The 14,761-nt window shown below is 46.2% G+C and overlaps 1 protein-coding gene across 2 annotated transcripts; it reads right to left on the bottom strand.

The window, feature by feature from the left end:
• Positions 1-366: 366 nt before the first annotated feature.
• LOC129383960 (uncharacterized) lies at positions 367-14,295 on the bottom strand. Of its 2 annotated transcripts, none has more exons than XR_011890145.1 (3): positions 14,202-14,295; positions 1,852-2,018; positions 367-975 (listed from the first exon to the last, which is right to left on the bottom strand). XR_011890145.1 is itself a non-coding variant. In XM_055069000.1 (3 exons), exons 1-3 carry the CDS (start codon positions 9,128-9,130, stop codon positions 536-538), a joined length of 753 nt encoding a protein of 250 aa, XP_054924975.1. In that variant the 5' UTR covers positions 9,131-9,162; the 3' UTR covers positions 367-535. The 2 variants fall into 2 exon arrangements, 1 of the variants encoding a protein (XP_054924975.1); XM_055069000.1 differs by lacking the exon at positions 14,202-14,295 and adding an exon at positions 8,985-9,162.
• Positions 14,296-14,761: the final 466 nt, after the last annotated feature.

The raw sequence follows: 14,761 nt of genomic DNA, 5'->3' as shown, positions 1-14,761 counted from the left end.
ACACAGTTGCTTGATATAGGCAGGCTAACCAGGGCGCGCACAACGCTCACGGAAGTAGCGGATGCCGGAAGGCTGCCTGGCTCCGACCTAGGCGATTAAACTGATCGTTACGCTGCCTCCACTTGGCTTCGTCGCTCTGGCGCGGAAACCGACACTGCTCGTTTCTGGAGACCTTGTGACCACCCTGCCGGGATTAGTGCACGCGCATCGATACTGTAACAGCAGGGCGGGGGTGGTGCCTATCCGACGACAACCTGAAGGCATTTAGAACGCCCGTGTTATGTTATTGCAACTAAAACAGAACGTAGTTCTGTGTATTGGGAATAGTGATCCTCTCCTCCTCACCTGCGAGGAGACCCACACAGAGACAGAAAAATTATAAGGGTGTTATTTCGATGATCGACAGAAAATATTTTCTTTGTAGAACGAATTTAGTGATTCCAGAGCCAGGTAATATGTACGCAGCGATCCTGTTGCGAATGATTCTACCTCGCCCAAGTGAAATAAACTTCGCAAAAGTTCTAACCTACGGTTGCTAAGTTAAAGGTTGCACGGATTCCGGGCTGTTCGTATCGAGCTCGTCGACGGGCCACTTCAGTCTTAGCAGAGACTTAGAAAGTTCAAAATAAGAAAGCGATGGCTGCCATTGACAACGAATAGCTGGACGCATTTCCGCGTCATCACCGCTTTTGTCTTTGGTTTCTGAGTGTTTGTTTCCTGCGAGGAGCGCGTCGTTGGAGCGAAGATTGCCCCCCGGAGGCCCGAGTTCGCTGCTGCTAACATTGGCATCTTCGAGCGGCGTGTTGACAATGGCGCCGTGGTCTTCGTCGATCCAGCGCTGGCAGTTTAACGGAGTCTGATCAGTGCTGGACTTGGACTTGGTGTCTCGCAGCCACCGTTTAAATTCGTTGCGCACCCAGCGCTGAATCACGGCCGCAGCGTCGTCTTCCCTGGACGACTGCTCGGCTGATTTCCCTGCAGTGGTTTGAAGAACAAGAGTTCCTGCCCTCACCCACAAAACATATCTTTGGTAAAGCAATCATCAGGGATTGCAAATTGGAAGCCTAAGGGTGGAGCAGAAGGCCGGAGATAGCCAATCTCAATTATGGGAAAAAAAAATGAGGGCAAGACGACAACTGAGGGAATAATATTGGTCCAAAAGAAGGGCCAACGCAGGCTGTATTCTCAGGCTCCAGCAGGCGACAGCCTGCGTTGCAATCCCCTTGTTCGACCAATATTATTATATAAGTTGCAACCTTGCCCTAATTTTCTTGCCATAATTGAGATTGGCCATCGTTGGAGCGCGGGGAATACTCGCTAAGGCGACCGCCATCACAACTGAGGGCTTCTAAACGAAGGCCAATATAAGAACACGCCAACCTTATGATATCGTATCGATTCAGAGAGACAAAGTAAATCTCGCAGTAAAATTTCGGAGGCAGCTTGCACGAACGTTTTCCTAGGCGACGAGGTGCGCCTGAGTACACATCCTAGTGAGTGGAAGGAGCGTTATTAGAAAGCAGACCATTCCCAATCTTGGTGGCAGCGTCGATTGCTTATCGAAGTGCAAGAGTCTCCGACATCCGCAAATGTTCGGCTGTGCAGCCTGTGATGCCATGACTTGGCATGGTGATCTCCAATGTGCGAGCACAAACATTTCCATACTTGAGTTTTCAGCGAGGCAGAGTTCAGTGCCTCACGCTTCTACGAGCGGCGAAGCGCTGAAGCGGTTCTCGTTAGTTGTAACATCGGTACATGCCTATGCAGCACGAGGCGCGATCAGTGAAGAACTTAAAGCGGCGCCATCTGCCAAGTGCAAGGCACCCGTAGTACACGTGGCAGAGCACTTACCTCCTGGGTAGATGTAGCTGTCTTGGTGCCGATAACTGTGGATGTTCAGACGAGCCATCTCGGAGATGCTGAAGTTTGATTTCCAGTCGACAGCCATGGCATGTGCCGGCATCACTGGCGATGTCTCTACCTCGCTTGTATTCTTGGCACCGCCTCCACAACTGCAACTATGTAATAGATTTCTTTATTTCGGCCCAGTCAGCCCAGTGTCAGCCCAGTGAGCCCCCAGAAGAATGTATTTCAACGTGACAATAGCTGTATTCGACCACTAGGATTACTGTACGCGCGGGGAGATAACAGTTAATCTAAGCTGAAATCGCGCACTTCACCGAGGAGCGCACGAACTCTCGCAAATTAGGATTTTGTCATTTATTCGTAAGATTTCGCCTCTAGGCACGACTAGGACAAAATCAGCGAAATAGACGCCGATCTGCATCCTGTCTGTCCAAAAATGAATATACGAACTCCTGAGGCTGTCGTTTGGCGGAGTGCAGTTCTGCTATTTATAGGGCTTGCTTTTTCAGCCTTTCAGGTCCTTTCAGTCTTTTAGGTCCTTCTTATCGTCGTAAGGCCAGAAGAGCGCCCTCAAAGGACCACCAAAGAGTCCGTCGCCGTCACTGGAGCCAGGCACACGAAGGACACTTGGGTCCAAACTCGCAAATGAGTAAATGCTGGTTGGCAAACGCCACACAAGCTCGGCGGATATGACGTTTGCGGGTGTAGGTCGAGGTCGCATGTTCGACCCCGGCCGCGGTGGTTACATTTCGAATGGGGCAAATTGCGAAATTGCTCGTGTGCCCATTTTTAAGTGTGCCCTTAAGGAACCCCAAGTGTTCAAAATAAATCCCGAATCCACCACTATGGCGTGCCTCCTAATCTGATCGTGGTTCTGGCGTGTAAAAAATCCGGGAGGTTACGGGACGCATAGTCTGGAGATGTATAATAGTCTGGAGATGTATCAGGATGTATAGACCAGTTTACGACCAATTTCACGTGGCCCCCACTGCCGCAAAGCGTGCCGAAGGTTGTCCATAGTGAGCTTAAGGGTGGCTGGGGTAAAAAGCACGCTGTATTTTTCCATGACAAACCAGCTTAACCATCGAGATAAAAAGCCAAGGAGAAGAGAATTTAAAATTATACACTAGGAGCGCGGTTCAGGAGACCTACCGCTCAACTTCCCCCAAAATATAGCTTGAAAAAATGCACGCTGCCATTGTCCCCGGCATTTGTGCCATCATTGCCTTGAACCCAAGCAGAGGAGAAACACGGCAAGGACTATACATCATCATAGCACCGACACGGAATCTGCGCATGCGCTCTGAACGTGGGGAATTCGGTCTGTATGCAGAGAAAGTGAAGATGTTCGCATATGCGGCAGGCCAATCGCAAGTAGTTCTTCCTAACTAAAAGCCAGGTCAAGTCGCCCTTTGTTGCCGTACCCTTAACCCAGGCGACTGATAGTGTTGAGTATGACGGCGCGATGAAGGTGCATGTATGGGCCATGCCTGGTCATGCTTTTGCATCAAAAATATGGGTGGCGGGCATTAGCTTCTTTTTTTTTCAGAGGGAGTACACTGAAAAAAATACAACTGGGCTGACAAGGAAATTTATTGACCCGTAGGCACGCTTACAACTGTGGTATGAAATAAAAGTACAACATAAAGTACATCACATGTAATACATCATACTTGATGTAAACAAAACAGATTAACAAATGAAATTATAAATGGTGTCTACTTGACACTGGCTTTTCCACACACAACAACAACAACAACAACAACAACAAAACTCATTACCGCATCCACGCAAAAGCATTATTGTCAGCCTCGAATTTATGCTCGGCTGACAAGTAAATTTTTTGGCCCGTAGGCACGCTTACAACTGTGGTATGAACGAGAGAAACAAAGGCTGAATTGAAATTGATCTGCGACCTTCTTTGCACGGACAGATGTCTAATATGGTAACTGACCTACAAAGCCGCGCCAGGGAGCATACAACTGTTGTGCCTAATAAAGTAATAAATCAAGCCAGAAAAAATTTACGAACAAAGTTTTCTCCTCTCTATTTTCAGAACTCAGAGACTTCTTAATGGAATGAGTGAATGGAACAGACTGGTGAGTGAAGGACAACACGCAAGAACGAAGCTCGGAGCAACGTCCCGTTATTTACGGTTTATCTACAAAGGCAACTACACTCCATTCTATACATAGCAGTCAGCGCTGTGGAGGCTATAGAGAGACATCTTGCATTGGCTTCGCACGCACTTGGATATAGTTAGATGTTTTTTTGGCGGAAATTGTGCGCAACCGTTGTTCATATAGGCTCAGTACTGGACGAAACAAGTTTTAATCCACAGAAATAAACATACCATGGTGTACGGCTGCTAATTCCTTGTTTTAGATCCTTTTTTATTTTTGTTGCTCATTTTGCGTTTTCTATTTGCAACCCGGTGCGAGGATCCTCACGTGCATGCTTGCGCGAGCGAACGCTGTTTGCGCGTGGCGACTCATCGACGCGCGGAGTGATACCGTTTCTTGACCGAACTACTTGCGCAGCTTCCGCAGCGTTGACTGCTACGTATGGAACGGAGTATAGTGCCACTCGCTAGAGTATGGTGCACTTGCTTTTTCTGTAGATGCTTGGTCTACTGCACCCGTGAAAATTGTGGTGCATGAAATTGGTCCCCTAACGACACTTTACGGGGGCAGACGTCAAAACAGTGAAATCCAAAACTTCGCCAAAGGGTACAAAGCGGGCTATAACAGCGGAACCACTTGAAACGCGTGAATGTCGACGTGCTGATACCAAAATGTTCGCAACACGCGGCACTCACGTTATACCAATACTAGACGTAAAGGATTGCCGATTATACCGGATACTTTATTATCGACATTTGCAACCTAGTAAACAAAGGGATTCTTGCCTTCACGACGGAGGCTCGGGGTCTGAACCTCGGCAATTCGCACAAACTAACACCATCACGCACCTATGGCGCCACTGACAATGCGCTCACAAGAGGACTTCCCAATTTTAAGATCTACGGCTACATCTCCCACCTTAGTCAGCGTACCTACCCTTCCCAAAGCAGCACCCAGTGTGGTGCAGCGGACCAGCGTATCTCAACATAAACGTGCTAAACTTGTGTAACATGCACGTCAGCACGTCAATAAAGGATGTTTTCAATACAGCAAGCATGTACACTTCATGTGCTGTCATTAAAAACACGCGTTGGCCACATCAACCCTCGACATTTTCCCAACGCTATTCAGATCCGACATTGCCTTGTAACTAAATAAATGTAAATAAGTAACTTAATTTACGCGCGTTGTGCAGGAAAATGTGTTCGATCACAACTACTTCCACATTGCGTGGAATTTGCGAAATGTTTTCACCAAAGACGCTCTTATTTGGGGACGGACACACTTCCCAGATGCGTCAAGGTGGGATTGCGTTCTTATGTTATCTAACACGCATTGTCGCGTAATAGGGAAGTGTAGAAGAGTGGCCTCGCATTACAGCAGCGGTTGTAGTTTTGATTTCCGAATGAGAGTGGCAGGAGCGGTCTACTGTTCAGTGAAGTTGATCAGAAGTTATGTCGTGCTCAATCTAGCTCTTCGGACGCTGTCGGGAGGTCTCCGTTTAAAAAGAGAAGAGCTGTAGTTGGTCAGAAACAAAAATTATTGTCGCATGCTATTTCTTTACATTTTGGGGCTGCGTGATAACATCCCTGTTCTTGAACGGCAGCTCTTGCTGTAGCAAGATACATTCCTGTTGCATATCTCAGCCTGTGGTTGCCATGCCAAAGGACCTTATTTCGAGCAAAGAAAGCGCTTGCAAATCCTATTGCAGAACCAACTGCTAATTTTGTTCTCGTACGAGAACTATAGTTCGCCTCATAGTAGGTTCAATATAGCTGGGACGCACGCTTAGTAAACGTGCTGCAGCGGGCAGATCACAGATGCCAAAAGTCAGTCCAGATGCCGGATGACTAGACAACCAATTTCTTCTCTAAAGTGCGGCTTAACATCCCACAACGGCGCAGTGTTTCACGAGGGACGACATAGAGTAAGGCTCGGGGTTAGTTTTGTCCACCTGGGTTTCTTGAACGTGCAGCTAAATCTATTTGTACACGAGTGTTCTTACACTTCGCCGCCATAGCAATGATGCATTCGCGGCTGCGATTCAAGCCTACGACCTCGTGTTGAGCAGCAGAAAGCCCCACGCATTGAGTGAACGCGACGGGTTGTCCCTCCACAATAAAGGTGCTGTTATTACTTCGTTATTTCTAGAGCGCAGCAACATGGCTTTTTTGCGTTAAGCCTCCAGTAACAATCAGGAGACATGTAAGTAATGTGCACCTAAATCCAACTATGTCGGCGTTCTTGCACTTCGGCCCCGACGAAATGCGGCTGCCGCTGCTGGGATCAAACTCTCGACGTCGGTCTAAGCAGCGTTAACGCAATAGCGACAAGGAATTATGATTTACTATGATAAACTGCGCGGAAGTGTGAAAGCACTGGCGGAGCATTTCGTAAGGAACAGGTGTCGTCGCTCTTGAAAACGCCGTCGTGAACACTGGTGGTTTTCGTTTTGCATGTTCGTGTGCGTCTCTACAATGAGAAGGTTCAACCAACGAGCTATAGTTACACTCAACATGTACTCCACAACAATTCCAAGAGAATTTTTTATCTCTTATTCGAGAACTCTCCTTGCTCAATTTGACGGCACCGTGAAGTTGGAGACCGAAGCAAAGCGAAAGATTGCAATCGCTGGAGAAATACTCCAATGCAGAAAATGGCAGAGAGGAATGTGAAGTTTCTTGAAGACGCATCTGCACGACGATTGCACGATATATAAACACCTGTGAGCCATCGTGGCACAAAGGTGAATAGAAAAAAGACTTAAGTACGTAAGGCATCATTGAAGCCGTGCTAGTGTATACAAGCGATAAACCCCAAAGCAAGATATGATACGACGGAAGCGTTCATCCTGTCTATCAGTATTCAGTTGTTTGTATTGTGGATGCAGGGCCATGGCTTCCGAACCAGGCGGCTCGCTCAAGTCGACAGATACAGGTACCGGGTCATTCTAGCTGATAGGACGCTGTGGATAAGTCTCCGTATAAAAAGAGAAGAGCTGTAGTTCTTCACAAGAAACAATATTGTTGTCACATGTTACTAAGGCGAAAGCCTTAAGCGGCTCATGATACGAAAAGTCCGATGTCCGGCGTTATGCCATCCGGCGTTATTGCGCCAAAATTCACTGGGAGTCGAACCCTGAGCCTTTGGTGTGAGTGGATGGTTTTAAGTAAGGCGAATTTAATTAAGTACCACGATCTTTGGTGGGAGTCGAACCCACAACCTTTGGTGACAGTCGATCCCACGACATTTGGTGGGAGTCGATCCCCCGATGTTTGGTTTAATTAGGGTGAATTAGGCTATCAATTTCTTTATAAGAAAGCCTGCCGAGGCGAAGTAGAAGCGCCAGCATGACCTGTGGCGTTAATTAAGGCAAAGTTAATTAAGACACCTAATTCAGATATACTTAATTAAGGCACTCTAACCCTTGACCTTTGGTAGGAGTCGATCCCACAACCTTTGCTTAAATTAGGGTGAATCGGGCTATCAATTTCTTTATAAGAAAGCGTGCCGAGGTGAAGTAGAAGCGTCAGCATGACCTCTGCTGTTAATTAAGGCAATGGCAAAGGTAAAATAGCTAATTAAGATATGGTTATTAAGGCACTCGAACCGACGACTTTTAGTGGGAGTCGAACCCCCTTGAAGATATAGGCGAACCGGCCATATCTCCAAGTTGGATTCCAAATTACATTGGGAAGGTCGGGCGTCGAACCCACGAGCATTGGTTGGAGTCGAACCTCGAGCTTTGATGTTAATTAGGCGAACTTAATTAAAGCACTCAACTCCCCGCCCTTTGGTGGAGTCGAACCCATGACCTGTGGGGTTAATTAGGGCAAAGTTAACTAAGACACAGTTAATGAAAATATAAATAAATAAGGCACTGGCGCCCACGACTTTTGCTGGGAGAAAACAAGTAATACGAACTAACAACGCATTAGAATGAAAATGTCAAGTAATGTAATGAATGTCTCGTGAGCGGGCCGGTTTTTGCCTTCATATACTGTTTAGCGTACGCTAAAGTGACTGTCAAATTTTACAATTTGGCAAGGGCAACTGCGTCTTCGATTAACCACTTCACCCCTGCGCTAACGGTGCTTTCTGAATGTAATGAGAAAGAGATGGATATTCTTTCTTCACTTTCTAGGGCTGCGTAAAGATGATTGTAATTCTCGCCAAATTAAGGTTTCAGAAATTGCGTCACTGCTACGGCTTATCTCTCCAGTAAAGAAAATAATTACGCGTAATTGGTCCCTGAAAAACGTTATTGAGTTACTCTGAGCGTTATCCAGTGATAACGGTAGTAAACTACAATAATAAAAAATGTAATAGATAACAAGTAATTAACTAGATGTAACTTGTTACGTGAAAGTATGAGCTAAATGCGTCAACATGAACACACACACAAAAGTAGGTTTTGACATTTGGATGCCACCAAGGAGCATGCTTGCCGATTGACATGAAAGCCGCTGCTCTGAATAGGGCGTAAACAATGTTTGCCGTTTAGTTTTTTTGCACAAAAACTAAGTATTCAACATTTGGTAAGCTAACTGCGACACAAGAAGTTCGTAAGATAAGTCTGGAGCCATGTCGTTTTACGATTCCTTATCGTCCTATTAGGAGTTGCAAAATTTATAGTACAAGCCAAAAACTAGTGCTACATCTGGCTAAAATGTTTTATTAATTCCACCATCGGCATTATCAATCTTCACCTTCCTGCGTACTCTCTCTGCGCTTTCATAAATTCAAAACCGCGATTCACGATACCGCTGTTGCTATAGCACATTTGTGCGTGCAGAATGTAAGATTCAATTAATAAGCCATCTATGCATCGATATACTTATATGTGTATCTATCGAATGCATAGATCATATATATATATATATATATATATATATATATATATATATATATCTGACTGGTATACGGCACTACTTAGCATTCTATAATTCATGTATCATATTTTTCTAAAAAGATGTAGGCAGGGAGGGACCGTACATTGCAATGACAAAGCAAAATATGGACATCAGCAGCAGGTACGCCTTGTCGTAGCCATCGTCTGGCACCCGCTCCACCTCGTGCGCAGCTGTCCAGGCGGCTCGGAGAAGACGTTGCAAGTCAGTGGGGATCAGCGCGTCCATCATGTGCTCGGAAAGAATGGTTCGCACCCTCGACCACACGCGCACTGTCATAGAGTGAAATGGAAAAGAAAGGAAGGTAGCACTACTGTCTTCCACAGCCCAGAAATATCATATGCAGCTCAACGGTATCGGCTATTTTAATGCTATACGTAGCAGTGCAGAGAACTCCATTTGAACCACGCGAGCAGCACGCGATGCGAAAAAGGTGTATATATTTATATATGTATATAGAACAAGGTTATTAGTACTCCTCACACTGATTTGACATTGTCGAAGTTAATGATGGTGCAGCTAGACATGAAATAGTTCCTGTGGAAGGAAAGAAGACTACAGTTCTGCATTTCAATCAACTTCAATGGCGATCTAGCGGTACATGCTAGAGAAATGCGTCGGAATTGCGTCACTCTTCCTTGCGCTCACGGATGCATAATTTAAATCGCGTTCACTACATTGCAAAAGTGTTTGTCAGCAGCTCACTCGACACACGTCCAGCCTCTTCGAGGAGCGAAGCTCACTTGACGGTATTCGGGAGTAGACCCCGGTCAATTGCACTATACCGGGTATCCTGCGTAACTTGGGCCAAGCATTAAATATATGCAGTTGCCACGTTGCTGGACAGAACCAATAGGATGTTGTTTGCCGTCGCTTGGAGATGCTCAGGTTATTTTTTTCTTCATTCCGCCTAACTAGATAATAATAATAATAATAATAATAATAATAATAATAATAATAATAATAATAATAATAATAATAATAATAATAATAATAATAATCATCACCATCATCAGCCTAGTTACGCCCACTGCAGGGCAAAGGCCTCCCCCATACTTCTCCAGCTACCCCGGTCATGTACTAATTGTGGCCATGTTGTCCCTGCAAACGTCTTAATATCATCCGCCCACCTAACTTTCTGCCGCCCCCTACTACGCTTCCCTTCCCTTGGAATCCAGTCCGTAACCCTTAATGACCATCGGTTATCTTCATTCCTCATTACATGTCCGGCCAATGCCCATTTCTTTTTCTTGATTTCAACTAAGATGTCATTTACCCGCGTTTGTTCCCTCACCCAATCTGCTCTTTTCTTATCCCTTAACGTTACACCTATCATTCTTCTTTCCATAGCTCGTTGCGTCGTCCTCAATTTCAGCAGAACCCTTTTCGTAAGCCTCCAGGTTTCTACCCCGTGCGTGAGTACTGGTAAGACACAGCTGTTATACACTTTCCTCTTGAGGGATAGTGGCAACCTGCTGTTCATGATTTGAGAATGCCTGCCAAACGCACCCCAGCCCATTCTTATTCTTCTGGTTATTTCAGTCTCATGATCCGGGTCCGTGGTCACTACCTGCCCTAAGTAGATGTATTCCCTTACCACTTCCAGTGCCTCGCTACCTATCGTAAACTGCTGTTCTCTTCCGAGACTGTTAAACATTACTTTAGTTTTCTGTAGATTTATTTTCAGACCCACCCTTCTGCTTTGCCTCTCCAGGTCAGTGAGCATGCATTGCAATTGGCCTCCTGAGTTACTAAGCAAGGCAATATCATCAGCGAAACGCAAGTTGCTAAGGTATTCTCCATCAACGTTTATCCCCGATTCTTCCCACTCCAGGTCTCTGAATACCTCCTGTAAACATGCTGTGAATAGCATTGGAGATATCGTATCTCCCTGTCTGACGCCTTTCTTTATTGGGATTTTGTTGCTTTCTTTGTGGAGGATAACGGTGGCTGTGGAACCGCTATAGATATCTTCCAGTATCTTTACATATGGCTCATCTACACCCTGATTCCGTAGTGCCTTCATGACTGCTGAGGTTTCGACTGAATCAAATGCTTTTTCGTAATCAATGAAGGCTATATATAAGGGTTGGTTATATTCCGCACATTTCTCTATCACCTGATTGATAGTGTGAATATGGTCTATTGTTGAGTAGCCTTTACGGAATCCTGCCTGGTCCTTTGGTTGAAAGAAGTCTAAGGTATTCCTGATTCTATTTGCGATTACCTTAGTAAATACTTTGTAGGCAACGGACAGTAAGCTGATCGGTCTATAATTTTTCAAGTCTTTGGCGTCCCCTTCCAAGATTCCGGTACGTTTGAGGTCATGAGGCATTGTGTATATAGGGCGGCCAATCTTTCTAGGACAGTGTTCCCACCATCCCTCAACAAATCTGCTTTTACCTGATCCTCCCCAGCTGCCTTCCCCCTTTGCATAGCTCCCAAGGCGTTCTTTACCTCTTCCGGTGTTACTTGTGGGATTTCAAGTTCCTCTAGCCTATTCTGTCTCACCTTATCGTCGTGGGTGTTACTGGTACTGTATAAATCTCTATAAAACTCTTCAGCCACTTGAACTATCTCATCCATATTAGTAACGATATTGCCGACTTTGTCTCTTAACGCACACATCTGATTCTTGCCTATTCCTAGTTTCTTCTTCACTGCTTTTAGATTTTCCCCGTTCCTGAGAGCCTGTTCAATTCTATCCATATTATAGGTCCTTATGTCCGCTGTCTTACGCTTGTTGATTAACTTAGAAAGTTCTGCCAGCTCTATTCTAGCTGTAGGGTTAGAGGCTTTCATACATTGGCGTTTTTTGATCAGATCTTTCGTCTCCTGCGATAGCTTACTGGTTTCCTGTTTAACGGCGTTACCACCGACTTCTATTGCGCACTCCTTAATGATGCCCATAAGATTGTCGTTCATTGCTTCAACACTATGGTCCTCTTCCTGGGTTAAAGCCGAATACCTGTTCTGTAGCTTGATCCGGAATTCCTCTAGTTTCCCTCTTACCGCTAACTCATTGATTGGCTTCTTGTGTACCAGTTTCTTCCGTTCCCTCCTCAAGTCAAGGCTAATTCGAGTTCTTACCATCCTATGGTCACTGCAGCGCACCTTGCCGAGCACGTCTACATCTTGTATGATGCTAGGGTTCGCGCAGAGTATGAAGTCGATTTCATTTCTAGTCTCACCATTCGAGCTCCTCCACGTCCACTTTCGGCTAACCCGCTTGCGGAAAAAGGTATTCATTATCCGCATATTATTCTGTTCTGCAAACTCTACTAATAACTCTCCTCTGCTATTCCTAGAGCCTATGCCATATTCCCCCACTGACTTGTCTCCGGCCTGCTTCGTGCCTACCCTGGCATTGAAATCGCCCATAAGTATACTGTATTTTGTTTTGACTTTACCCATCGCCGATTCCACCTCTTCATAGAAGCTTTCGACTTCCTGGTCATCATAACTAGATGTAGGGGCGTAGACCTGTACAACCTTCATTTTGTACCTTTATTAAGTTTCACAACAAGACATGCCACCCTCTCGTTAATGCTATAGAATTCCTGTATGTTACCAGCTATGTTCTTATTAATCAGGAATCCGACTCCTAGTTCTCGTCTCTCTGCTAAGCCCCGGTAGCACAGGACGTGCCCGCTTTTTAGCACTGTATATGCTTCTTTTGGCCTCCTAACTTCACTGAGCCCTATTATATCCCATTTACTGCCCTCTAATTCCTCCAATAGGACTGCTAGACTCGCCTCACTAGATAACGTTCTAGCGTTAAACGTTGCCAGGTTCATTTTCCAATGGCGGCCTGTCCGGACAGTCCGGACTAGATAATCAGTCTTGATTAATTAATCCACTGCTCAAATAATACGGTTAGATGAACAGCGTCAATGAGAAAATTGTATAGCAACATGGAAAACTCCCGATATAGCTTTCTGTTGCTGAATACGTCCTACATAAAGGTGTTTTCCCGAGCGTGAAGGAACCCCGCAAATACACGCAAAATTGGCGCGTGACTGGCCGCTCAACGCACTTTGCGTGTCTTTGTGCGTCTTACCATTATTGTCACTCTGCATGCCATTTCTGCCATGCATGCCATACTTCTTTGCCGTGTATTGTGTGAGCTACTTATCTTACACTTCCAGAACAATTCTATTCTTCTCCTTCTTTTATTGCGAAGCAATACTACTTTAGGTCGCACTTCAGCCCGTTCCGTGGCGAGGCGGTGGTAGGCACCATTGACCTTTAATGTGACCTCGCTGCGTGACGTCACACCACGTGACCTAGAGTGACGTCACACCAGGTGTGTAAAAACGGGGCCCCATCTCACGCCGTCGCGAGGCGAGGCGGTAGCCACCAACGGCGGCCTAACTGCCGCTCTTCTCACCAGGGGCGCGGCGCGGCGCCCGAGTCATCCTCGCGTGTCGCGACATCAGCAGCGGCCTCCTCGCAGCCGCCGACGTTCGGCGGGTGTCGAGCATCGAGAACGTCGTCATGCGCTACTTGGACCTCTCGTCCTTCAGCTCGATACGGGCGTTCGCCAACGGCGTGCTCAAGTCCGAGATGCACCTGGACGTCCTGGTGCTTAGATGATTCACTGTAAGCCGTAACACTAGCATAACCCAAGACTACCACCAGCCATACTACCAGCTGATCCGAGAATAACACACTATTGCTTCGCAATCACCAGGCTTAACCAAGCTAAGACACGGCCGTTTTTTTTCTTTTATTAGCTATTAACGTCCGCCGTGCTTGTCTTTGACCTTTTCTTTGAAAGTCCTTGCTTATTTGTATTTCGTACCTATTATTACGTATGTGTTATTTGCCTCTACACCTCCCTTGGCCCCTCCCCTCTGCAATGTACAACTGTACCTTGAGAATATAATAAATAAATAAATAAATAAATAAATAAATAAATAAATAAATAAATAAATAAACTTGCAAACAGTGCTGTGGTGGTATGGGTTTTTTACCAGCTACCAAGCACTGCTCAGTACTTCGCACTTCTTGAAAGCGTCAGGATGACATTCTTCTTTGTGTGCTGCTTATGGACACGTTGAGTGCACCGTAGGTGGCAAGCGTTTCTTGATCTATTCTAATTTCTATTTTTTTCGCACTGAAATTCTTGTCACAACACTCATTACTGTGCATATTTGCAAACTAGAGTATACGTTCTGCTTGCGTGTTCAATAGGAAATACGATTTCCTGAACGCTTATTTCTTCTTGAACTGGCTTCGCAACAATCGTTCATCGATGGCTTGTCTATACAGCAAGAAATTCAGAAATATAAACGCTCACCGGCGATGCTACTGTCATGTTTCATGACTCCTGCTGCTTGATTATCTGCCCGTGTGCCCTGGCCTTGGCTCGGTGAGCCCGGTTCACAGACGCCGGGTCCCTGCGCACAATAATTTTCGTCAGCCTCGGTTGCTGCATGCTACCCTTTGAGATTCATCACTCCCGGTATGTTCCCCGGAATGCTCGCGTTCTCTCTCTTTTGGGTGTTGTTAAAGAGTTCAGGCCCTCGGCTTGCCTCGAGTCCGATGTCGGTCGCGTCCTTGCTGTCCTTGCCCTCGCCAGCAGAGGTAATGGCACGTGAACTCCGGAGGGCTGGGTTCTCACCCTTTCGGGAGGTGCTTAGGCGTTCAGGCTCTCGGCTTGCCTCGCGTCCGGTGTCTTTTATGTCCTTGGTGTCCTTGATCTCCTTGACTCCAACCGCAGCGGTCATGGCAGGTGAACTGCGGGGGGTTGCGTTCTCTCCCTTTCGGGAGGCGCTTAGGCGTGCAGGCTCTCGGCTTGCATCGCGTTCAGTGTCTGTAATATCCTTGGTGTCCTTGCTGTCCTTGAACTCGACAGCG

Source organism: Dermacentor andersoni, chromosome 9, assembly GCF_023375885.2.
Source record: "Dermacentor andersoni chromosome 9, qqDerAnde1_hic_scaffold, whole genome shotgun sequence".
NCBI lineage: Eukaryota > Metazoa > Arthropoda > Arachnida > Ixodida > Ixodidae > Dermacentor > Dermacentor andersoni.
The sequence above is the reverse complement of the archived record's forward strand: the minus strand, read 5'-3'. Positions and strand labels throughout refer to the sequence as shown.

Bases quoted from the DNA above. Each gene is read 5' to 3' on its own strand.
- LOC129383960 (XM_055069000.1), bottom strand. From the start codon at position 9,130: ATGATGGACGCGCTGATCCCCACTGACTTGCAACGTCTTCTCCGAGCC. The intron at 2,019-8,984 runs GTACGGTCCCTC...TCTATTACATAG, and splicing joins TTTTGCTTTGTCATTGCAAT to TTGCAGTTGTGGAGGCGGTG. The intron at 976-1,851 runs GTAAGTGCTCTG...AAACCACTGCAG, and splicing joins CAGCTACATCTACCCAGGAG to GGAAATCAGCCGAGCAGTCG.